This window comes from Oncorhynchus tshawytscha, linkage group LG30, assembly GCF_018296145.1.
Source record: "Oncorhynchus tshawytscha isolate Ot180627B linkage group LG30, Otsh_v2.0, whole genome shotgun sequence".
NCBI lineage: Eukaryota > Metazoa > Chordata > Actinopteri > Salmoniformes > Salmonidae > Oncorhynchus > Oncorhynchus tshawytscha.
Genome location: NC_056458.1, coordinates 31,703,609 through 31,728,840, shown reverse-complemented (window position 1 = coordinate 31,728,840; position 25,232 = coordinate 31,703,609). Strand labels below are relative to the sequence as shown.

At 41.8% G+C, this 25,232-nt stretch overlaps 3 protein-coding genes across 5 annotated transcripts in view; 2 read left to right on the top strand and 1 right to left on the bottom strand.

Annotated features, from left to right (window-relative positions):
* Positions 1 to 1,796: 1,796 nt before the first annotated feature.
* On the bottom strand, positions 1,797 to 6,020 carry LOC112228102. Its single transcript, XM_024393224.2, has 4 exons — positions 4,829 to 6,020; positions 4,445 to 4,642; positions 2,770 to 2,912; positions 1,797 to 2,474 (listed from the first exon to the last, which is right to left on the bottom strand). The coding sequence occupies exons 1-4, from the start codon at positions 5,406 to 5,408 to the stop codon at positions 2,358 to 2,360; spliced, it is 1,038 nt and encodes a 345-aa protein (XP_024248992.1). The 5' UTR covers positions 5,409 to 6,020; the 3' UTR covers positions 1,797 to 2,357.
* Positions 6,021 to 7,228: 1,208 nt separating this feature from the next.
* nccrp1 (P1, F-box associated domain containing) lies at positions 7,229 to 10,168 on the top strand. Its single transcript, XM_024393724.2, has 6 exons — positions 7,229 to 7,431; positions 8,310 to 8,390; positions 8,507 to 8,603; positions 9,230 to 9,325; positions 9,602 to 9,740; positions 9,858 to 10,168. Exons 1-6 carry the CDS (start codon positions 7,290 to 7,292, stop codon positions 10,002 to 10,004), a joined length of 702 nt encoding a protein of 233 aa, XP_024249492.1. The 5' UTR covers positions 7,229 to 7,289; the 3' UTR covers positions 10,005 to 10,168.
* A 147-nt stretch (positions 10,169 to 10,315) lies between these two features.
* Positions 10,316 to 25,232, top strand: part of slc8a2a (solute carrier family 8 member 2a) — a 71,286-nt gene continuing 56,369 nt past the window's right edge. For all 3 annotated transcript variants that reach the window (XM_024393720.2, XM_024393723.2, XM_024393721.2), the window contains exon 1: positions 10,316 to 11,038. The gene's annotated coding sequence lies outside the window, so the exon portion shown is untranslated. The remainder of the gene's footprint in view (positions 11,039 to 25,232) is intronic.

Here is a 25,232-nt window from a genome sequence, read left to right as displayed (position 1 = left end):
AGTTTGTTCCCTCTAATTCTCTCTGTCTCTCTCCTCTCTCGGAGGACCTGAGCCCTAGGATCATGCCTCAGGACTACCTGGCCTGGTGGCTCCTTGCTGTCCCCAGTCCACCTGGTCGTGCTGCTGCTCCAGTTTCAACTGTTCTGTATGGAACCCTGACCTGTTCACCGGACATGCTACATTGTTCCGGACCTGCTGTTTTCGACTCTCTCTCTACCGGTCCTACCGTCTCTAACTCTGAATGATCGGCTGTGAAAAGCCAACTAACATTTACTCCTGAGGTGTTGACCTGTTGCACCCTCTACAACCACTGTGATTATTATTATTTGACCCTGCTGGTCATCTATGAACATCTTGGCTATGTACTGTTATAATCTCCACCCGGCACAGCCAGAAGAGGACTGGCCACCCTTCAGAGCCTGGTTCCTATCTATGTTTCTTCCTAGGTTCCTGCCTTGATAGGGAATTTTTCAAAGCCACCGTGCTTCTACATCTGCATTGCTTGCTGTTTGGAGTTTTAGGCTGGGCTTCTGTATAGCACTTTGTGACATCAGCTGATGTAACCTTCCAGAAGGAAAATCATCTCTGCAGTACTCCACCAATCCGGCCTTTACGATAGAGTGGCCAGACGGAAACTACTCCTCAAATAAAGGCTTATGACAGCCCGCTTGGAGTTTGCCAAAAGGCACCTGAAGGACTCTCAGACCATGAGAAACAAAATAACCTGGGCTGATGAAACCAAGATTGAACTATTTTTCCTGAATGCCAAGCGTCACGTCTGGAGGAAACCTGGCACCATCCCTACGGTGGAACATGTTGGTGGCAGCATCATGCTGTGGGGATGTTTTTCAACAGCAGGGACTGGGAGACTAGTCAGGATCCAGGGAAAGATGAAAACTTGCTTGATGAAAACCTGCTCCAGAGTGCTCAGTAACTCAGACTGGGGCAAAGGTTCAGCTTACAACAGGACAACAACCCTAAGCACACAGCCAAGAAAACACATGAGTGTCTTCAGGACAAGTCTCTGAATGTCCTTGAGTGGCCCAGCCAGAGCCCAGACTTGAACCCGATCGAACATCTCTGGAGAGACCTGAAAATAGCTGTGCAGCGACACTCCCCATCCAACCTGACAGCACTTGAGAGGATCTACAGAGAAGAATGGGAGAAACTCCCCAAATAAAGGTGTGCCAAGATTGTAGCATCATACCAAATACTCAAGGCTGTAATCGCTGCCAAAGGTGCTTCAACAAAGTACTGAGTACAAAGGGTCTGAATACTTATGTAAATGTGATATTTCTAGAAAAAACTGTTTTTGCTTTGTCATTATGGGATATTGTGTATAGATTGATGAGGGGAAAAAAACAGAAAAACATAACAAAGTGTGGAAAAAGTCAAGGGGTCTGAATACTTTCTGAATGCACTGTACATCCACAAATAAATGGTTAATTGACCACAAAATCAACATTTTGCAATGGCCACCTCAGTCTCCGGACATGAACCCCATTTGGAAACCTGTGGTTTGAATTGAAGAGGGCAGTGCGTAAGCGCAGACCGAAGAATATAAAGGATCTGGAAAGATTCTGTATGGAGGAATGGTCTAAGATCTCTCCCAATGTGTTCTCCAATCTCATAAAACATTATAGAAAAATCCTCAGTGCCATTATCCTCACAAGGGAAGGGTACACAAGGTATTGAAAACAGCGGTGCCAATCATTTCGACATCTTTTTTAAAATTATTTTTATTTAAACTTTTTTGTATTACTTTTTCTTTTAGCAATTGTGCATGTATAAACAAATATACATTTATTTTCTTTTTGCATACAATATAGCTCAGTTTTTGTATTATTTATTTTATACGGTCTTTTTTGCTCATCTTTATCAAGGGTGCAAATAATTTGGGATGTGACTGTATATTCCACTGAAATCACAGTATGATTGAAGTAAATTATTAAATCATTAAAAGAGTTAAACAATTGTGTAATCCCGTGGATGTTGATGGTGTCTAAAGCTACCAAAATCCTGAGTGGAGATACAGTACACATTTCTCTACAGCAATATGATTTTGGCGCTATTAAATAAGTAGCTTCAGACACCATCCAACACCACTAGGTGGAGCCATTTCCACAGTAAGCAATGTCAACTAGCCCCTCAAAATAGTCAGCCTACATTGTCAAGTAAAGGAACAGAAAATGCAAATATTCTACTCTATATGACATATTGTGCAATGTCAACTAAATCAATAAACAATCAAATAAATAAAATCATAAAAGCCTTATGACATTCTGTAGGAATGGATAGAAATGTATTAAGAAAGGTCAAAGGTCAAGTGCGGTGTGACGCCGTGGGTCAGTGGGTCTCTAGGATGTCTTAAGGTTTCTGTACTGGAGCAGGTAGAGAGATCCAATGCCACTGAGGACAGTGAACAGGCACGTGATGATTCCTCCCCTCCAGGTCTGCCAATGTGTGGACCCCACCTAATACACACACACACACACACACACACACACACACACACACACACACACACACACACACACACACACACAGAGAACATCAGGTGTGAATGAATGACAGATTGTATTAGGAATCTCTATGAGGGGAGTACATCAAGCAATCAAATGTATAAAGACCTTTTTACATCAGCAGTTGTCTCAAAGTCCTTTAACAGTATCCTGGCCTAGTATGACACATTATCTTTCTTCTTGATTGTTATCCCTCTATTAACCTATTGTTCTCTTTCTCCCCTCCTACCCCATTGAACTTACACACCTTTCCCTTGGAGAACATGCTGTTCACCTCATCCCCAATCACCCTCAGCTGGCCCCTGCAATGCTCAGAGGATTCCTCTACAGGACACAGTCTGTGGAGTCGAATGGGCTGTCCTACTGCTTTTATCACACTGGCCCTCTTCACTGGTTCAAACATGAATAGAAGAGGAAGAACACTTTTATCCATTTCTCACAATATATGGAAATCTAGAATCGTTTGGGTATCACCTATCACAAATATTAACACAGAATTGAGTAATTACACTACTAACTGGACATGACTAAATTGTCATATCACATAAATAGAAATGCAATAATATATGCGCGAAGTGTTTAGGTTGGGAAGCATGCGGCCGCCCTAAAGGCATCAGCATGCTTCAGTTCGGCTGTGCTCTCATACTTTAAAATACCTTTGTTTGAAAAACGACAACAAAATCGGAAATAGTACTGTTTGTCCATTTTGAGACGCCGCCGGCAGTATACACTTCCTCAAAATAGTCAGAATTCATCTATGATAACTCAAGAAATCTGTCATACATTTTTACGTTTTTGCAGAGATCTAATCTAAAGGCGTCTGCATGCTTCCCAGCCGAAATAGCTCCTGCATATATTATGACGTAGGTTTGTGACGTTGGTTGGTTTTGGATTTAGGTGAGGATTTTTTCCGCTGTTCGGGCACACAAAATGCTTTCTAGAGGCAAGCCAAAGTTCTTGATCCAAAGTCTACATTCCTTCGTCGCACACAAAATGAATGACAGATTTCTTGATATATTTTAGATTCATTCGGACTATTTTGAGGAAACGTATGCTGGTTAATGTTTCTCAAAATGGACAAACAACACTATTGCCCCTTTTTTTCTCGTATTTCAAGCGAGTGTATTTTAAGGGAGTATGCAAGCACACTCGTTCGATTCAGCTAGCCGAGCAATTTTACATCTAACTAAGATGTTTGGTGCAGTATTTCGCAATGAAATGTTTTAATGAATGCCAACTAATACTTAATTGAAGAATCCCTACAGCTGTTGACCAATCACGTACACTTCAACTGCTGAATTTAGCCTGGCCTTGAGCAAAAATGTAGTGTGCACGAACACCCTAAAAAAAACTACCGAAGTCCAAACTGACAAAAACTTAAAATTCTATCATAATATATGCATGAACTCTTCTGAAATGTTATGGCTGGGAGACATGCGGACCCTTGCCTATGCTAATAGAATACAGGCAGTCTATGTCGCATTATAAACAGATTACACGGTTCATAGACATTATTATAATTTCCTACTCCTAGCACTCAACCAAACAAAAAATGCAAGGCTGGTTGGAATATGATCCTTATTAATTAACAGTGCACCCGCTGTTTTCCGAGCAAGTAACTCTGCTTAAAAGTAATAAGGACTGGCACACTGACAATAAACAGGTATACTGCTAGCTGGTTAACTGACAAACATACAGTAATCTACACAGTTAAGATTGTTAAACAATCTCCATGACCAATCGACAAGCCAATCAGACTTCCACTCCCTCTCCATTCTCTGTAGGTAAGACTGTTTCGTCTTCTGAATGAAGACACAGGATACTAAAAGGCTCACACACCCTCAATGGAGGACAAATCAACCTTCTAACTTGTATTTAATCTCATTGAAATTTAAAGTGTACCCCTGATGTTTGACACCCACCTGCCTCCCCTGTTTTCAGTGCAGGTGTGTGGGTAAGGGCACAGATATAGGTCTGAGTGGCAGCATCACGGGAGGAGCAGTAAGGCCCTATGTCTTTCTGCAGGACCACCTGATGTGAGGTGGCCATGGGTTGGTGCTGCTGCCGAATGCTGCTCTGCTGGCTCCTTTCCATCGCACTTTCCCTCTGGACCCTAAACACTACAGGCCAAGGTTATAATAGACAATGGAAAGTAATCAAACCATGAAGAAAAAAAAGAGTGTAAAATTAAGTTATGTACCTTTTTGAGATACAACAACTGATCTGAAACTAACATATTTTCTCTCTCTCTCTCTCTCCTGTTGCACTTGTGTTCTAATGCTTCCTGATGACCGATGATAACTTACCCATGATAGGTTCAGTGTCAGGGCCTGGGATGGAGTGAGGACTCTGGGCTAAGGCAGTCAGGTATGTCTGTGTGCCAACCTCACAGAGCAAGGACCTCGACTGATATCTGGCAACTCTGTCCCAAACCTGCCACGGGTGCAAAACATTGGACTGGGATGGTGATGTCCCAATGATGTTGGTCTCCAGGTCCTTTGACCCAATGTCTGTCCTATGGAGGTCTCTACCCAGATTTATCCCAATGCTGTCTGCTTTGGGGTGGACTGTCCGAAGTTGGTCCATTCTGAGCTGCTTACAATCATTTCTAAAGTGAGTATCTTCTCTTAGGGCATCTGCCCTGTAGCTTAGGTGGCCCAACTTGTCTGTGCTAATATTGTCTCTCACAGAGATGCCAGTCCTGATGTCTGTCCTTTCACTTTGGCAGTTGTCTATTCGGACTGTTTTGGCGTTTTTCCTTCTCTCTGTGCTGAGAATGTTGTCTTTGCTGAAGTTGTCTGGCTGTAGTGCTCTACGATATTCTTCTATGGTAGTGTTCCCTGTTCTGTGGCTGCCTATACCAGGGCTCTTGGTTCGACCAGTCATTGGAAGCACTGTTACAACTGGTGTCTCAGGAGACAGCTGTCCAGGAGACTAAAGGGAATAATGTCTGTATGAGGGCAGGCCATTTTTGTTTTTGACACATTTTTAGCAATAGTGGGCCAACCCCTTCTTATTAATTTCCATGGCTTGTGTTTAAACAGAGGACTTGTGTTTCCCATCAAACATTTTCGTAGGCAACCAGATAATTAAACATGTTCATTTCATGTGCTACAGGTGAAATTTACCTTCAACCGGTGGCAATGGTCCTTTTCAATTTTCAGCACAACTTCCCTCCACACATGTTGTGGCATTTTATCTGTCTGGAAACTCATAATTGAATGGCGGTCGGCGTATGCTATGTTCCTGAAGGTTCAGACCCTACATAGCTTCATTCCTAGACCTCCTTATTTAACTGCTATTTTGTGCTTTTATCCAATTGATTGTGCTTCGTTAGAACGTTGGTTTAGAATCCTATTTGAGGTCATAATTAAAAACGAAAACCTTTATTGTGATGCCCATAGAGAAGCCACCAAACATCAGATAGGCCTAAATAACCCCTGGCATAGTCTGTAAAGCAATATGTAGCCTATAATAAAGTCTAAATTAGCTCTAATGAAAGTGTAGTCGCACATTTTTTATTTTTTAATCCCAGCCCCTGTCCCCACAGGAGGTCTTTTGCCTTTTGGTAGGCCGTCATTGTAAATACGAATTTGTTCTTAACTGACTTGCCTAGTTAAATAAAAGTTAAATAAAATTGTGAATAATAGCCTAGGCTACTCCTTAGTTATTGGACAGATATGCCCTATTCAATCTCTATTTTCCCCAATGTTATTAGTGTTTTCTAATAAGGAAATGGGTTGATGCTTCAAGTTGACCAAATGAATGTAAACTAAATGAAGAATGAATATCCTTTATATATTACTCAGAAGTAGTTCTGCTGCGTTCATAACCAAGTGGGAAGGTGTTGTGAAGTCACCAGTTGGATGCATTCACATGCTTTTAACTAGTTGAGAAATGCTAATTGGATAATGGCCAACAAGCTGCATCAGCCATAGACAAAAGGTATATTACAGCTATCATGCTTGTAAACACATTTTAGTGTTAAACAATATATATTTATAGATTGCTTCTTATAAATAATATTTTGTTATTAGTGAAAAAGCTGTTATCAAGGTAATTTCCTTAGGTCATTTATTTAGCAGGTGTGGTCATAGTTCAGCATGTGGGTGAGTCTGAGACAGGGATAATAGATGAGTTTCCCACTAATAGCCCAATTACGAGTTGGATGGGAGTTCTTGTGGATTTTTCCCAGTACTATGTGGTAAATACCACTTTCCCAATTGGTTATGAATGCAGCATTACTTGGGCATCTATCAAATCTTCTCCAGGGGTGGAGCTTGCCTAGAAACCCGAAGTTGAATTGCAATTGAATTCTGTCGCTCAGAAATGAGCGTTTGATTTGAAAAAGTTTCCTCAATTGACCTCTCAAAGACATAATATTGAATAAAATACATGTTTAATATACTTTACCGTAAATCTGAACGCACTATCAGGGCTTTAAACAGTTGTAGCCTGATTGCACTTTACTGTGGATATGTCTCACATTCCTATCGCCAAATGGACCCATTTTTTATTTAACCAGGCATGTCAGTTAAGAACACATTCTTTATTTACAATGACGGCCTACGCCGGCCAAACCCGGGCCAATTGTGGCTTGTAGAGGTCGCGAGAGCAAACTTTCCTTATTCAAACGCTCATTTCTGCGCGACAAATCTTCGAGTTTCCAGGTAGGTTAAGGGTGGGGCATAAACTACTATTATCAAATGCAGCTTTCGACTTTACACTTCCTGTTCCACTGTACGCTGGATACGAACACATCACACAATGGCGACCAATGAATGGAAAAACAGATGCGAGACAGAGTGGAATATCAAAGGCATTTCGATGCCCGATGGAGTGGATTGGAAGTTCGTCTACGAAGCGAAGCCGTTCGGTCGAAATTTGTTGAGGAATCCTGCGCCTCACGGTACCTACGTCACAATATGTCGAATTGTATTGAAAGTGGTGTATGTTTACTGCAGCTGTCGTTAGGTTTCACTGGAATAAAAATTATAGTAAATAGTAAAGCTTGATCTGGCATAGTACCTTAGTCTATGTTAGATATGTAGGAGGCAAGGGTTATCTTAAAGGGCAAGGGTTTTGAACAACTAAATGGTACAAATGCAGGAACACTACGACGTAGAGAAAATAGTGTATTGTTTGAACATCAATCGTTGGTTTGCCTTTATTTAAGACCGGTTTGGACTACTAGAGGGTAGGTCAGTGTTATTCAAACTTCTTCAGCCCGGACCCCATTTTTTTCTGCAATAATTGCTCGCGAACGCTCCAAATCTAATGACACTATTTTCAAATCGGTGAATTGTCGATTTTTACATCAACAAATAACCTTAAATTTAACCAAATGAAAAGAAACCAATAAATACATTTACTAGGGAAATGTAGTTTTTAAAAGTATTTATCAAATGTTTGTATATTGGCCCATACAATAATATGTACTCTTAATCTTTTGTTACATTTTTAGAAATATCTGTTTTTTTATTTATTTTTAATTTTACCTTTTATTTAACTAGGCAAGTCAGTTAAGAACAAATTCTTATTTTCAATGACAGCCTAGGAACAGTGGGTTAACTGCCTGTTCAGGGGCAGAACGACAGATTTGTACCTTGTCAGCTTGGGGTTTGAACTTGCAACCTTCCGGTTACTAGTCCAACTCTCTAACCACTAGGCTACCCTGCCGCACCAATGTGTAAATGTTGTTGACTCACGACCCCGACTTTGAATACCACTGCTGTAGGTTAAAGTCCTTTGTTATATTGACTCTTGTCTTCCTCTTTCTCCACCCAGGTGTGAGTCAGGACTCCCCTCCTCCAGAGCGTGAACTGACAGAGTTTCCTCCAGAAGGACCTCCTCGCTCTGAACCAGAGGGTACATAGTTACAGTATACAAGAAGAAAATGTTGACTTATTTCCATTTATAAGACCATAATTGATTTTTAACATTAAGTGAAATTCCTTTCATGATTCATATCTTTCAATCTATAGGTGACTATACTGGCTGGACCACCAGCAGAGAGGACCTTGGTTATGATGCCAGCGGCGTACCACCAGGGGTCACCATCTGTTACCTGCCTAACTACAGGTGACATGAGCAACAACCAACTGTCACCTTTGTGCAAATGAGCTACCCCTCTTTACCTTGTCACAGGCCTCACTATCAATCAAGCTAGTCGTATAACCACTCCCTCTAAAGGCACATTTCCTGGACCCAGATTAATGGAATATGTCTCAAATGTTCTACTTCATATTCATCATCTCCAGCACCACCATAACATCAACATGTGAAATGGTGTGTTTGTATGTTTTGTAGTGAAAAATATAGAGGAAGATATGGGTTTCAATGACATCATCAAGCAATTAGTAGGCAATGCCTACTCATAATTAGTTAGAATAACACTATGTACACTGATTATGTAATTGGAAACACTTATCTTCCTCTGTTTTTTACTACAAAACATAGAAATGTGCAATTTCATACAAGTTGGGGCGGTGCTGGAGATGTTAAAAATTGTGACATTTCTCTATAAGCCTTCCCTGAATTTAAAACATTCTCATTGGAGATTCTTCATTGAAAGTGCTTTTTGTCCAAGAGTAGTCTTAATCTGGGTGTGGCTGGTAAACCAGACCAAATGCTTCAAGTTTTATCAGAGACGGTGGTAGCTAGATACAGAGCTATCTCTGACTGGTGCTGTGTTTCTGTGTTCTCAGCTGGTTTACCTTGGAGCAAAGAGTGGACCTAAAGGCTGAGGGAGTATGGGACGAGCTGTTGGATGGTTTCCAACCTGACATCGTCATCAAAGACTGGTGGGTTTCAACCTGACAGCCTAAGCATGCATTCATGACTCATGCTACATTATGATGTGTCTATGTCAACATCACAACCTGGGACTCAATCGCTTGAAGTCAGATAGCAATAGGCAATTGCAATACCAGCGGTTTCCAATAATGTTGCAATCAGTGTAGAGTTTCACTACCTCTATCCAGAACCACAACATTATGCAACACACACTAGTTTAGATTGACCCTCCTTGTATTCATATTTTGGTTTTTAAAACATAGGAACTGTTTTGACCCCTGTAGGTATGAGGAGAGCCAACTGCACGAGTCCATCTACCAGCTGCGGGTGAGGTTGCTGGGAACAGATGGACAGACGGTCATCTCCAAATACATCATGAGCCCTACTGAGGAACTTAGTGAATACTCCCACAACTGGAAAGAGGTGGGGCCTAGACATGTTTTGTATGAGTTTGTATTATACATATTCGCTTGAAAGACTGATTGTGTTTGATCATTTTATATACTTATTTGTGCAGTAAGTCATTTTCTGTCTATGTAGGTGTCCCATGTGTTCTCAGACTACGGGCCTGGGGTGAGGTATGTCCACTTCCTCCATAGACTGAAGAACAAGTTCATGGTGGAGTTCTTCCCCACCCTGGTCACAGGAAGTACTGTCCTTGTCAAGCCAAGCAAATCCAGCCAATAGAAAACCTTCTAAAGGACCACAATGGACAATTTGGAAGTGATATCCACAATGGACCATGTGTCCAATGTCCATATTGTCAGTCATTGGTAGTGGAAATGTAGATCATATTCTACACTACAAAGCACTTTTGAAAATAAAATAAAGAATCCGTCTTTAATGAAAAACTTTGATATTCTTGTTGAGAACCAAGCATTTGGATTACACATCATTTGACATCTCTCAGTCTGCTATTTACAAATAGACCTACAACAGCAGTGAGGACCAATCTTCATACTGCTGTATTATATAGCCCTAATAGGCTCAAATGCAACTAGAAATGTGTAGACTATTATTCCATTTAAGTAGGATATAAACATGTAGACCTAACTTTAAATAGGGCTGAACAAAGGTATATACTTAAATGCAAGTCTTTTCTTCTGAAATTAAAGGTAAGTTCTCTAGTACTTCATTTGTTATAAGTAGCCTAGCCTACTAAATGTTAAACTTAATACTTTGATTCAGAGGGGTTGGGTTAAATGCGGAAGACACGTTTCAGTTGAATGCATTGTTGTACAACTGACCAGGTATCCCCTTTCCCTTTAATTTGCTTCTTTAAACAGGCCTACTTTTGTACTAACATTTTTTATTTTTTTTCATAGGCCTTCTATATATGCCGCATTCACGTGCTAGTCGGAGCTAAACTCGGTTATGTTCGACTTGCTAACTGGTTGAACGCGGTACGCGTACCATCAGAACCAGTAAGGAATTCAGAAACATGCAAGTTCCAACTAGCACGTGAACGCGGTAATATTCTCTGCTATAAAGAGACGGGTTCGTTGCAGGACCAATGATCGTGTTTGTTTCGCGGTTGCGCAGTTTACGCGGTGTGTGATCACCCGCATGGATTCCAGCATCAGTAGGGGATTGTGAGTAAACGGGAAAGTGCGTCTGTGAGTCCACCTGTTTGGGAAGAAGAGGACAGTTTTACTGGGGACTTGTTCTGATTGTTTCGAAGCAATGTCAGCATTACGGCGAAACGTGCCGTAGGCGACGAGGTAAGAATTAATGGTTAAAGTAAATGACAGGTGGACGCAAATACTTTTTCATAGTTGACCGTTATACTTTTCTCTGTTATTCACAATATATTTGTTTTAGCATTGTGCCTGTGTACACAGATTGTTTCATTTAAATAATTTAATGTAAATCAGCCATTTTTGATCAACTGTTCAGTAGATCAACTAGTGCGCATCTCTGTTGATTCTCGTCGCTGCGTAGCTTACGTTCATTCTAGGCAATTGTAATTGTCATGACTGGAAATTTTACAATGCTTGAGCATGTTTAATGTAATGCAGGTGGTCATGTTATCCATGCTGTTTGAATTTATATAGAATATAACGTTTCAATATCAGACACCTTTTGTCTTGTCAACCTACAGAACATAGTAGTTTACTAAATTGTTGGCTACATTTCCCATTTACATCTTACACTTTCAGTTTTATTCAATGGAATACAAAGTATCTTATTCGCATAGGCCACGTTATTTGCCTATTATAAGTGAGTAATGTCCGTGATGTGAGCTCAATTTCCAACTTTAGCGCCTAAATTGTATTCTGTTGCGTCCTATTTATAGACAGTCAGTGGTTAAAATCTGTTACAAGACAACAAAAAACTCCCAGCCCAGAGTAGGTTTTAGGATGGTGCATGCATGTTAGTTTCTCAATCGCGTATAGCAGAACAGCATTGATTAAATGTTTAAATACGTTAACTTCTAATAATAATTTTCTTCGCTTTGTACCTGACTTGCATATCTTAGACCACCCTTTGCTAAACTGATACAACTGTGTATCAGTGAATACAAAATTCACTGCTAAGTGTTTTGTTAACCGAATATTATCACATTGTTTTCATCAGAAGATAAATGTGTGCAATTGTGTTCACTGTTTTCGGCAAACAGTAAATACTACTGCACAATTCTAAAATCACTCCGTCAGTGTCATAACATGTACAATACAGGGAAATATCTAGGCAATGGCGACTCTAATTGAATGTGTTTGCTTTAAAAAAATATATATATATTGCAGAAAATGTAGCTGGGTTACTTAAGTCATCTCCAACATTGTGAACTTTAATTTTAGAGCTTTGCATTGGTGTGGGTTGTGGCCTATACAATCATATCAATTGTGTTCCTTTTTTTCACCTTTCCTTTCCTTCTACTGTGGATTGTGTTTCTGTATGCCAATGTAAAGTCTACAAAACTATGAGAAAAAACCCTATATTGATTACATGGATTTGGATTGTGATTATACCCGTGAATGAATATTGCACACAATGTGCTTTCGCCCATAATTCTGAACCTTTGGATAGTTGCACTTTCAATTTTGATCATCATGATTTTGTGACAGCAAAGAATATGCATTGATCTACTTGGATTTGTTTGCTTGGACCCGAGAGATAAGTATGGTTGCATTACTCTTTTTGCAGGCAGTCATGTTCTTTTGATGAATGTATTTGCAATTTTGAGTATAATAGTTTTGATTAATGAATTTGTTTTGAGAAGGCAACTACATTAAAAAAAAGAAGCATTTACTGTTTTGCAAAAGGCCACGGAGTTCTGTGGCTTGTGGACTCGGTTCCGAAAAAAATATTTGTACACGTTTGATTAAAACTGTAAGACACTGCCTCGCTAGGAGTGAAATCGACTCATAAAAGTTTCTCAGCTGGTAATCACGACAGTTTGATGTACCGCAAAGGAAATACAGTGATGACGCTTATTGACGTTATTGCAAGTTGTGGGGAATAACCAATCACGGTGAGGCATCGTCAGCTGTAAACTAATAGCGCGCTTCAAACAACCACAGTGAGTGTGACTGTACATCAAATGCTGCAATGGTAAAGCGTCTGACATACTGTATGTTGGCATGCATTACCCCCTTTTTATATACACATTCTGATGTTTTGAATAATGTGATATTGCACTGAATCATACAAAGCTTGTTAAAAGTGGAATTCTGTTAATATTACTGTTATATCAACCAACCCGTTCAGCAACCCCAAATCACTTTTGTCACAGTAGGTATCAAGTTACTTGTGATAATGTTACATAAAACGTTTGAAAACATTAGACACGACCACTTATGGGTATGTTCAATGATTTATATATACACTAGAATACATAGGGGGTGCTGTGTTGAAGCCACCATGTCGCCATCTTGGCAATCTCCCACCATTGTATTTTTTAAAATTTTGAACGCTATAGAAAAATGCATTTATCAGTGACGTGTATTCATGGATGCCAAGGCTTCCCCCCAAAATTGACCAAGAAAAAAATGCAATAATAATACATATTTGTTTCTGTGTTTCATAATTTCCCTTCATGTCACGAGGCTGAATGCATCTCACAGGAGAAAGCACTATGACATTGTTGCTGCCCATAGCATTGAAGGCAAGGGAAGCCAGCGAGCATCTGGCCTCCCTTGACGACAAAAAGTATACAAAATTTGTCAATCAGCGTTGAGCGAAACTGATCGAGCTCAACTGTGAATGGTCCAGGCGCACCAAAGAAAAGGTGAAAGTGATTGTGGAGGCCATGTCATCTGATCCATCACTCTACTTCTTGGTCAAATAGCCCTTACACAGCCTGGCGGTGTGTTGGGTCATTGTCCTGTTGAAAAACAAATGATAGTCCCACCAGATGGGATGACGTATTGCTGCAGAATGCTGTGGTAACCATACTGGTTAAGTGTCCCTTGAATTCCAAATAAATCACTAACAGTGTCACCAGCAAAGCACCCTCACACCATCACACCTCCATGCTTCACGGTGGGAACCACACATGCAGAGATCATCCATTCACCTACTCTGCGTCTCACAAAGACACAGCAGATGGATCCAAAAATCTCAAATTTAGACTCATTAGACCGGTCTAATGTCCATTGCTCGTGTTTCTTGGCCCAAGTAAATCTCTTCTTATTGGTTTCCTTTAGCAGTCGTTTTTTTTCAGCAATTCAACCATGAAGGCCTGATTCAGAGTCTCCTCTGAACAGTTGATGTTGAGATGTGTCTGTTACTTGAACTCTGTGAAGGATTTATTTGGGCTGCAATCTGAGGTGCAGTTAACTCTAACTTATCATCTGCAGCAGAGGTAACTGCGTCTTCCTTTCCTAAGGCGGTCCTCATGAGAGCCTGTTTCATCATAGAGCTTGATGGTTTTTGCGACTGCACTTGAAGAAACTGCCAAAGTTATAGAAATGTTCTGAATTGACTGACCTTCATGTGTTAAAGTAATGATGGATTGTCATTTCTCTTTGCTTATTTGAGCTGTTCTTGCCCTAATATAGACTTGGTCTTTTACCAAATAGGGCTATCTTCTGTATACCACCCCTACCTTGTGACAACACAACTGATTGGCTCAAACACATTTAGAAGGAAAGAAATTCCACAAATGAACTTGTAACAAGGCACACCTGTTAATTGAAATGCATTCCAGGTGACTACCTCATGAAGCTGGTTGAGAGAATGCTAAGAGAGTGTGCAAAGCTGTCATCAAGGCAAAGGGTGGCTACTTTGAATAATCTCAAATATTTAACACTTTTTTGGTTACTACATGATTCCAAATGTGTAATTTCATATTTTTAATGACTTCAATAGTGAAAATAAAGAAAAACCCTTTAATGAGTAGGTGTGTCCAAACTTCGACTGGTACTGTATATACACTGAACAAAAATATAAATGTTGGTCCCATGTTTCATGAGCTGAAATAAAAGATCCCAAAAATGTTTCATACGCACAAAAAAAACGTATTTCTCTCAAATTGTGAGCAAATTTGTTTACATTCCTGTTAGTGAGGATGTTATCCTTTGTCAAGGAGTATTTCTGTCTGTAATAAAATCATTTTGTGGGGGGACAAAAATTCTGATTGGCTGGGCCTGGCTCTACAGTGGGGGGACGTGACTCCCAAGTGGGTGGGCCCATTCCCTCCCAGTCCCACCCATGGCTGTGCCCCTGCCCAGTTATGTGAAATCCCTAGATTCGGGCCTAATTTATTTATTTAAAATGACTGATTTCCTTATGAACTGTAATTCAGCAAAATCTTTGAAATTGTTGCGTTTTGCATTTATATCTTTGTTCAGTATATATAAAAAACATTTTCCTTGAAGTATAATTTTGATCGATTACTAATGTCACTGAAGCTAAGCAGGGTTGGTCCTGGTCGGTTCCTGACTGGGAGACCTGATGCTGGAAATGGTGTTGGAGGGCCAGTAGGAGGCACTCTTTCCTCTGGTCCCCAAAAAAACATCCCAATACCCCAGGGCAGTGATTGGGGACATTGCCCTGTGCAGGGTGCCGTCTTTTGAATGGGACATTAAATGGTTGTCCTGACCCTGAGTTGGGGTGTTAAACCCAGTGTCCTGGCTAAATTCCCAATCTGGCCAGCTTCCAACTGGATTCCCCCGGTCAGTCTGTCATGGAAAGTGCAGGTGTTCTTAATGTTTTGTATATGTGACCCTCTTTATTCAGGCAGCTTTTTTATGACTAACTAGGCTAGTACTGATAGAGAGAGAACCCGGGTCTTATATCAGGTGGGGCCTATACTGTATATAGGTGAGGCAATAGTCGACAACGGGGGTGTATATGGTAGCATGTAGGCCTACAGGACACTGTATGTGTATTACCATGAGGCAGTATGCCCATGGATGATACAGGGGTAAAATATACCATAAGAATATATGTGTACCGTGTATAGAACAATGCGGTGCCTCCACCTAATAACCACAAACACTTAACTTCGATTGCTCAACCAGGGCTGGAAAAACCTTGGATCATTGCTATTCCAACTTACGCGACGCATATAAGGCCCTGCCCCTCCCTCCTTTCGGAAAAGCAGACCACGACTCCATTTTGTTGATCCCTGCCTACAGACAGAAACTAAAACAAGAAGCTCCTGCGCTGAGGTCTGTTCAACGTTGGTCCGACCAATCTGATTCCACACTCCAAGACTGCTTCCATCACGTGGACTGGGATATGTTCCGTATTGCGTCAGACGACAACATTGACGAATACGCTGATTCGGTGTGCGAGTTCATTAGAACATGCGTTGAAGATGTCGTTCCCATAGCAACGATTAAAACATTCCCAAACCAGAAACCGTGGATTGATGGCAGCATTCGCGTGAAACTGAAAGCGCGAACCACTGCTTTTAATCAGGGCAAGGTGACTGGAAACATGACCGAATACAAACAGTGTAACTATTCCCTCCGCAAGGCAATCAAACAAGCTAAGCGTCAGTATAGAGACAAAGTAGAATCTCAATCGAGAGCATCCTGTCGGGCTGTATCACCGCCTGGTACGGCAACTGCTCCGCCCACAACCATAAGGCTCTCCAGAGGGTAGTGAGGTCTGCACAACGCATCACCGGGGGCAAACTACCTGCCCTCCAGGACACCTACACCACCCGATGTCACAGGAAGGCCATAAAGATCATCAAGGACAACAACCACCCGAGCCACTGCCTGTTCACCCCGCTATCATCCAGAAGGCGAGGTCAGTACAGGTGCATCAAAGCTGGGACCGAGAGACTGAAAAACAGCTTCTATCTCAAGGCCATCAGACTGTTAAACTGCCACCACTAACATTGAGTGGCTGCTGCCAACACACTGACTCAACTCCAGCCACTTTAATAATGGGAATTGATGGGAAATGTAAAATATATCACTAGCCACTTTAAACAATGCTACCTAATATGTTTACATACCCTACATTATTCATCTCATATGTATACGTATATACTGTACTCTATATCATCTACTGCATCCTTATGTAATACATGTATCACTAGCCACTTTAACTATGCCACTTTGTTTACACACTCATCTCATATGTATATACTGCACTCAATACCATCTACTGTATCTTGCCTATGCCGCTCTGTACCATCACTCATTCATATATCTTCATGTACATATTCTTTATCCCCTTACACTTGTGTCTATAAGGTAGTAGTTTTGGAATTGTTAGCTAGATTACTTGTTGATTATTACTGCATTGTCGGAACTAGAAGCACAAGCATTTCGCTACACTCGCACTAACATCTGCTAACCATGTGTATGTGACAAATAAAATGTGATTTGATTCATAGGTTATTACTAGCTTATTAAGAACCTATAATACATACTGTAATGACCCCCCAGGGTCATTACAATACTATGATACACCCACACAATGGAATACAATTACCTTTTTCCTCCAGGTTAGTGGAATTCATTAAAACAAAAGATAATGGTTAAAAAATAGATTAAAATGAAAAGGTACATTTAAGGACATAGCAATTATCACAAAGGACACGAGGACAATATAATAATCCTGGACCTAATTAAACCCTGAGATTAATTGTTAACAGGAAAAATATTACAATTTAAAAATGTGCAAATGATTTGCAATACCGTTGATTATTTATTTGTCTTATTCAATTGTACAGTCGTGGCTAAACGTTTTGAGAATGACACATTAATTTCCACAAAGTTTGCTGCTTCAGTGTCTTTAGATTTGGTCAGATGTTACTATGGAATACTGAAATAAAATTACAAGCATTTCATAAGTGTCAAAGGCTTTTATTGACAATTACATGAAGTTGATGCAAAGAGTCAATATTTGAAGTGTTGACCCTTCTTTTTCAAGACCTCTGCAATCCGCCCTGGCATGCTGTCAATTAACTTCTGGGCCACATCCTGACTGATTGAAGCCCATTCTTGCATAATCAATGCTTGGAGTTTGTCAGAATTTGTGGGGTTTTGTTTGTCCACCTGCCTCTTGAGGATTGACCACATGTTCTCAATGGGGTTAAGGTCTGGGGAGTTTCCTGGCCATGGACCCAAAATATCGATGTTTTTTTCCCCGAGCCACTAAGTTATCACTTTTGCCTTATGGCAAGGTGCTCCATCATGTAGGAAAAGGCATTGTTCGTCACCAAACTGTTCCTGGATGGTTGGGAGAAGTTGCTCTCGGAGGATGTGTTGGTACCATTCTTTATTCATGGCTGTGTTTTCAGGCAAAATTGTGAGTGAGCCCACTCCCTTGGCTGAGAAGCAACCCCACACATGAATGGTCTCAGGATGCTTTACTGTTGGCATGACACAGGACTGATGGTAGCGTTCACCTTGTCTTCTCCGGACAAGCTTTTTTCCGGATGCCCCAAACAATTGGAAAGGGGATTCATCAGAGAAAATGACTTGACCCCAGTCCTCAGCAGTCCAATCCCTGTACCTTTTGCAGAATATCAGTCTGTCCCTGATGTTTTTCCTGGAGATAAGTGGCTTCTTTGCTGCCCTTCTTGACACCAGGCCATCCTCCAAAAGTCTTCGCCTCACTGTGCATGCAGATGCACTCACACCTGCCTGCTGCCATTCCTGAGCAAGCTCTGTAATGGCGGTGCCCCGATCCCGCAGCTGAATCAACTTTAGGAGATGGTCCTGGCGCTTGCTGGACTTTCTTGGGCGCCCTGAAGCCTTCTTCACAATAATTGATCTGCTCTCCTTGAAGTTCTTGATGATCCGATAAATGGTTGATTTAGGTGCAATCTTACTGGCAGCAATATCCTTGCCTATGAAGCCCTTTTTGTGCAAAGCAATGATGACGGCACGTGTTTCCTTGCAGGTAACCATGGTTGACAGAGGAAGAACAATGATTCCAAGCACCACCCTCCTTTTGAAGGTTCCAGTCTGTTATTCAAACTCAATCAGCATGACAGAGTGATCTCCAGCCTTGTCCTCGTCAACACTCACAGCTGTGTTAACGAGAGATTCACTGACACAATGTCCTTTTGTGGCAGGGCTGAAATGCAGTGGAAATGTTTTTGGGGGATTCTGTTCATTTGCATGGCAAAGACGGACTTTGCAATTAATCTGATCACTCTTCATATCATTCTGGAGTATGTGCAAATTGCCATCATACAAACTGAGGCAGCAGACTTTGTGAACATTTATATTTGTGTCATTCTCAACTTTTGGCCACGACTGTACAACCATATATAAAATATGGATCAAACCTTGTAGACAGGTGCATAACTGCGGGAAGTAGTTTGGGGGTTGGTGTGCTGCAACTTTCTTTGTTGCCGGGGGCGGGGCGAGGGGGGGTAATGTTTTGTCCACAGGAATTTTGTTTTGCCAGTGCTGCAGTCTGTCCACTAATACAGGACTATTAAAAACTCCCAGTGAACATTTAAAATAAAAAACTGTTATACATTTTCTTAATATTCCGATCTTTCAGGGGGTGCTTTCCCAACCTAGAACCCTGGAAAGCTGAAGCTAGTTTGAAACTGGTACAATAACGTTATACACTACAAGACCAAAATGATGTGGGCACCTGCTCGTCGAACATCTCATTCCAAAATCAGGGGCAATAATATGGAGTTGGTTCCCCCTTTGCTGCCAAAACAGCCTTCACTCTTCTGGGAAGGCTTTCCACTAGATGATGGAACATTGCTCCGGGGACTTGTGTCCATACAGCCAGAAGAGCATTAGTGAGATCGGGCACTAATATTGGGCGATTAGGCCTTGCTTGCAGTCTGCGTTCCAGTTAATCTCAAAGGTGTTTGATGGGGTTGAGGTCAGGGCTCTGTGCAGGCTAGTCAAGTTCTACCATACCGATCTCGACAAACCATTGCTGTATAGACTTGCTTTGTGCCCGGGTGCATTGTCATGCAGAAACAGGAAAGGGCAGTTGCCACAAAGTTGGAAGAACAGAATTGTCTAGAATGTAATTGTATGCAGTAGCATTATGATTCCCTTTACTTGAAGTAAGGGGCCTATCCCGAACTATGAAAAACAGCCCCAGACCATTATTCCTCCTCCACCAAACCTTACAGTTGGCACTATGCATTGTGGCACGTAGCATTCTCCTGGTATCCGCCAAACCCAGATTCTTCCGTCAGACTGCTAGATGGTGAAGCGTGATTAATCACTCCAGAGAATGCGTTTCCACTGCTCCTGAGTCCAATGGTAGAGAGCTTTACACTACTCCAGCCAACGCTTGGCATTGCTTATGGTGATCTTAGGCTTATGTGCGGCTTCTTGGACTTTGAAACCCATTTCATGAAGCTCCAGACGAACAGTTAGTGTGCTAACGTTGCTTCCAGAGGCAGTTGGGAACTCAGTAGTGAGTGTTGCAACCGAGAACAGATGATTTTTACACACTTCAGCACTCGGCGTTCCCGTTCTGTGAACTTGTGTGGCCTATCACTTTGCCGCTGAGCTATTGTTGCTCCTACATGTTTCCACTTCACAATAACAACACTTACAATTGACTGGGGCAGCTCTAGCAGGGCAGAACATTGACGAACTGACTTGTTGGAAAGGTGGTATCCTATGACGATACCACTTTGAAAGTTACTAAGCTCTTCAGTATGGGCCATTCTACTGCCAATGTTGATAGCATGGCTGTGTGCTCAATTTTATACACCTGTCAGCAACGGGTGTGGCTGAAATAGCTGAAGCCATTAATTTGAAGGGGTGCCAACATACATTTGTATAGAAAGTGTTTATACCTAAAAGCCAGCCGATACTAAAGTTTTACAAACAATAAAAACCTTAGGGCTCTCCCGAAAATAATATAAAAAAAGTTTGGTACTTGTCCTTGGACACGGTGGGGTTAAACACTAACGTTGCCGTCTATCCAGTGAAGAGAGGAGAACCGGACAGAGGGAGCGTAGGTAGCCAGCATCCGTCTACGAGAGGGCCAAGGATTCCATGGGATTAGGTGGAAGAAACAACTGGAGAACTCCATCGGTGCCAAGAGGTAACTTGAAGAAGAACTGTAGGCAGCAGGTGATGATGTAGTGGTAGGATGCTCCTGGTAGGCTAGGTAGCTTATCTAGCTGTACCGACTAGCTTGGCTAGCCAGCAGTTTGTTTGTCTGTCCCTCGAGGATGATGACGACTCGGTGAACCACAAAATTAAAAGAGAATAGCGAGTGAAAAGGACCTGGCTAAACTCATACTGTCCCTGACTATTCAACGAAAAGCTAATCGAACAATACACTTTGGTGTCTCACTCTCAATAGCGAACGCTGTCGTTGTTCCTCAAGATCACCTCAGTCCAATCTGCGTGTACCCGGCCAATATACACTGCTCAAAAAAATAAAGGGAACACTAAAATAACACATCCTAGATCTGAAAGAATGAAATATTCTTATTAAATACTTTTTTCTTTACATAGTTGAATGTGCTGACAACAAAATCACACAAAAATTATCAATGGAAATCAAATTTATCAACCCATGGAGGTCTGGATTTGGAGTCACACTCAAAATTAAAGTGGAAAACCGCACTACAGGCTGATCCAACTTTGATGTAATGTCCTTAAAACAAGTCAAAATGAGGCTTAGTCGTGTGTGGCCTCCACATGCCTGTATTTTATTTATTTTACCTTTATTTAACTAGGCAAGTCAGTTAAGAATAAATTCTTATATTCAATGATGGCCTAGGAACAGTGGGTTAACTGCCTGTTCAGGGGCAGAACGACAGATTTGTACCTTGTCAGCTCGGGGGTTTGAACTTGCAACCTTCCGGTTACTAGTCCAACGCTCTAACCGCTAGGCTACCCTGCCGCCCCTACAATGGCAGAGTAGCCTAGTATATGACCTCCCTACAACACCTGGGCATGCTCCTGATGAGGTGGCGGATGGTCTCCTGAGGGATCTCCTGCCAGACCTGGACTAAAGCATCCGCCAACTCCTGGACAGTCTGTTGGTGGATGGAGCGAGACATGATGTCCCAGATGTGCTCAATTGGATTCAGGTCTGGGGAACGGGCGGGCCAGTCCATAGCATCAATGCCTTCCTCTTGCAGGAACTGCTGACACACTCCAGCCACATGAGGTCTAGCATTGTCTTGCATTAGGAGGAACCCAGGGCCAGACTCTGCGGCCCCCCAAAGAAATGCAACCCCACACCATGACTGACCCACCGCCAAACCGGTCATGCTGGAGGATGTTGCAGGCAGCAGAACGTTCTCCACGGCATCTCCAGACTCTGTCATGTCTGTCACATGTGCTCAGTGTGAACCTGCTTTCATCTGTGAAGAGCATAGGGCGCCATTGGCGAATTTGCCAATCTTGGTGTTCTCTGGCAAATGCCAAACGTCCTGCACGGTGTTGGGCTGTAAGCACAACCCCCACCTGTGGACGCCGGGCCCTCATACCACCCTCATGGAGTCTGTTTCTGACCGTTTGAGCAGATACATGCACATTTGTGGCCTGCTGGAGGTCATTTTGCAGGGCTCTGGCAGTGCTCCTCCTGCTCCTCCTTGCACAAAGGCGGAGGTAGCGGTCCTGCTGCTGGGTTGTTGCCCTCCTACGGCCTCCTCCATGTCTCCTGATGTACTTGGCCTGTCTCCTGGTAGCGCCTCCATGTTCTGGACACTACGCTGACAGACACAGCAAACCTTCTTGCCACAGCTCGCATTGATGTGTCATCCTGGATGAGCTGCACTACCTGAGCCACTTGTATGGGTTGTAGACTCCGTCTCATGCTACCACTAGAGTGAAAGCACCGCCAGCATTCAAAAGTGACCAAAACATCAGCCAGGAAGCATAGGAACTGAGAAGTGGTCTGTTGTCACCACCTGCAGAACCACTCCTTTATCGGGGGTGTCTTGCTAATTGCCTATAATTTCCACCTGTTGTCTATTCCATTTGCACAACAGCATGTGAAATTTATTGTCAATCAGTGTTGCTTCCTAAGTGGACAGTTTGATTTCACAGAAGTGTGATTGACTTGGAGTTACATTGTGTTGTTTAAGTGTTCCCTTTATTTTTTTGAGCAGTGCACTTGGTGCCACTCCGTACGTGGACGCGGTCATTTCCAGAAAGCGGACATGAGTATTGCCACACATAATAAATTAAATCCAGTCTTTACAGGGGGTTACAAATAAAAAAGCTTAGATCTAACTTCAGTAGATTTTATATATAACTTTTTCTAAATGACAAAATATTAGATACATTTAACTCAAAATTGTTTTGTTGACTTAAAAATGTTGAAATGAGACAGATTACATTTTTAGTTGAGAAAGAGTAGTGGCAGCCAGGTAAAGTGTGACAGAATGTGGTTTCTGTGAGAATTACAGGCAGGAGGCGTTTTACCCCAAGACACCCAAGGCCAGCAGTTCCCAAGCTAGAGTTCACCGCAGGAGGAATTTCCAAAATCCTGAAGAAAAAAATGTTATATATATTTGTAACTCACGTCATTATTTTGTAACTCGCATCAGTACTGTTAGAATGTTTTTAATTAGACTGCCATAGCTCCAAATAAAAAAGTTAACATTGGCTGTTAATTACATATTTTTCTTCACATGGTTGTGGTCATGGGCAAAAAAAATTGGGAACAGTCCCCTAGGTCTTAGATGCTGTCAATTGCATGCCCAATTTAGGGATCTTTTTTAACAATGTGATATTGCACTCCAAAGGGATAACTTGAAATAACATGATTTAGGTTAAACAAATAATCAAAATAAAATTGTGATTATTTATTAGGCTAGTGGTTATAAGTATTTAGGCATATCATGTGAATTAGGCCTCATGTAAAATCATTGTCAAAAGCACAAAAGATACTGTTGCATGTATGGGTCTAGGTTAGGGTTGCAAAGCTACCGGTAATTTACCAAAGTTACTGGAATGTTCAGTAATTTTTTGTAATTAACAGAACATCTTTGGCAATCTATCATAATTTTGGTAATTTATATGGTAATTTATATGATGTATTCCTATATAGTATTCATTTATTATATCTGTGCCCATATCTTCATTGAGTTTCTAGTAGATAGACTATATGGTTCAAGAGAAAATGGCCTAATTAATCAAATTAAAAAAGCATCTAGTCAACAATGGCATTATTTTCACTCTGAAACTTTTTTCAGGACTGCCACCAGTTTGACGCAAAAACATTGACAGCAAATGCATATTGACATAGTTTAAATAAATAAAAGTTTGTAATAAAAAAATACTAAGAATATTTCATGCTGAAACCCACATATTAAACACAAATGGTATTCACTAAGTTGATGGTATATATTTAGGATGACGTTTACCTGCTTTGTCATTCTATGTTTTTTTGTAATCATCGTATTCAGTTATTTCATATATTTTGAATGGGAAGAGACTGTCACTGGCAAAAAGGGTTACAGACCCAACAACATTATATAGCATCCCCTGCTTGTGGAGAAAAGCACATGAGCTAATTATAATACTTGACGGTTGAAAACAATATCCTCAGCTAAACCCCATGCAATATACCACTAAAGCTCAATGAAACGCGACCCTCCCCCTTCGCAGGTATGAGCACAGATTGGGGTCTACCTGTGCCCGAGCACCTGCCCCTTTGTCCTCCCACTCGCCAAGTGCCCTTTTGGGTGGTGGTATAATTTGTTATTTTTTTGTATACAGTTGTCGTTATTGTTCTGAAGCCACTGCCCCAGACTCGTTGTGACATCGTGAAGTTTGTGTGTTTCTGTAACGGCAGAGTTCCTCTTCGTCCGAAGAGGAGTAAGGATCGGACCAAGATGCCTCATGGTAAGTGTTCATGACGATTTATTAAAAACGAACTGAACACTAAAATACAAAACAATAAACGATGTGATCAAAACCAAAACCAAAACAGAACCGTGTGGTGACAAACACTCTCACGGAAACAAACACCCACAAACCAACAGTGAAACCCAGGCTACCAAAGTATGATTCTCAATCAGAGACAACTAACGACACCTGCCTCTGATTGAGAACCATACTAGGCTGAACACAAAAACCAACATAGAAAAACAAACAGACTGCCCACCCCAACTCACGCCCTGACCATACTAAATAAAGACAAAACAAAGGAAATAAAGGTCAGAACGTGGCAGTACCCCCCCTCCCCCAAAGGTGCGGACTCCGGCCGCAAAACCTGAACCTATGGGCGAGGGCCTGAGTGGGCGTCTGTCCGCGGTGGCGGCTCTGGCGCGGGACGTGGACTCCACTTCACCATAGTTTTAGTGCGCCTCTTAGCCCGTCTCTGTGGCCTCTTTAGAGTGGCGACCCTCGCCGCCGACCTTGGACTGGGGACCCACGCCACGGGTCTCGAATGGACAGGAGACTTAAAGAGTTCGCCGACGTGACAGGTGGCTCTGTCAGCTCCTGGCTGGCTGACGGCTCTGTCAGCTCCTGGCTGGCTGACGGCTCTGGCAGGTCCTGGCTGGCTGACGGCTCTGGCAGGTCCTGGCTGGCTGAC

Coding starts and splice junctions, on each gene's coding strand:
- LOC112228102 (XM_024393224.2), bottom strand. CDS start 5,408: ATGACTGGTCGAACCAAGAGCCCTGGTATAGGCAGCCACAGAACAGGG. Junction 4,643..4,828: donor TGACACTGAACCTATCATGG/GTAAGTTATCAT, acceptor CTTGGCCTGTAG/TGTTTAGGGTCCAGAGGGAA. Junction 2,913..4,444: donor ACTGAAAACAGGGGAGGCAG/GTGGGTGTCAAA, acceptor TGTTTGAACCAG/TGAAGAGGGCCAGTGTGATA.
- nccrp1 (XM_024393724.2), top strand. CDS start 7,290: ATGGCGACCAATGAATGGAAAAACAGATGCGAGACAGAGTGGAATATC. Junction 7,432..8,309: donor GAGGAATCCTGCGCCTCACG/GTACCTACGTCA, acceptor TTCTCCACCCAG/GTGTGAGTCAGGACTCCCCT. Junction 9,326..9,601: donor GACATCGTCATCAAAGACTG/GTGGGTTTCAAC, acceptor TGACCCCTGTAG/GTATGAGGAGAGCCAACTGC.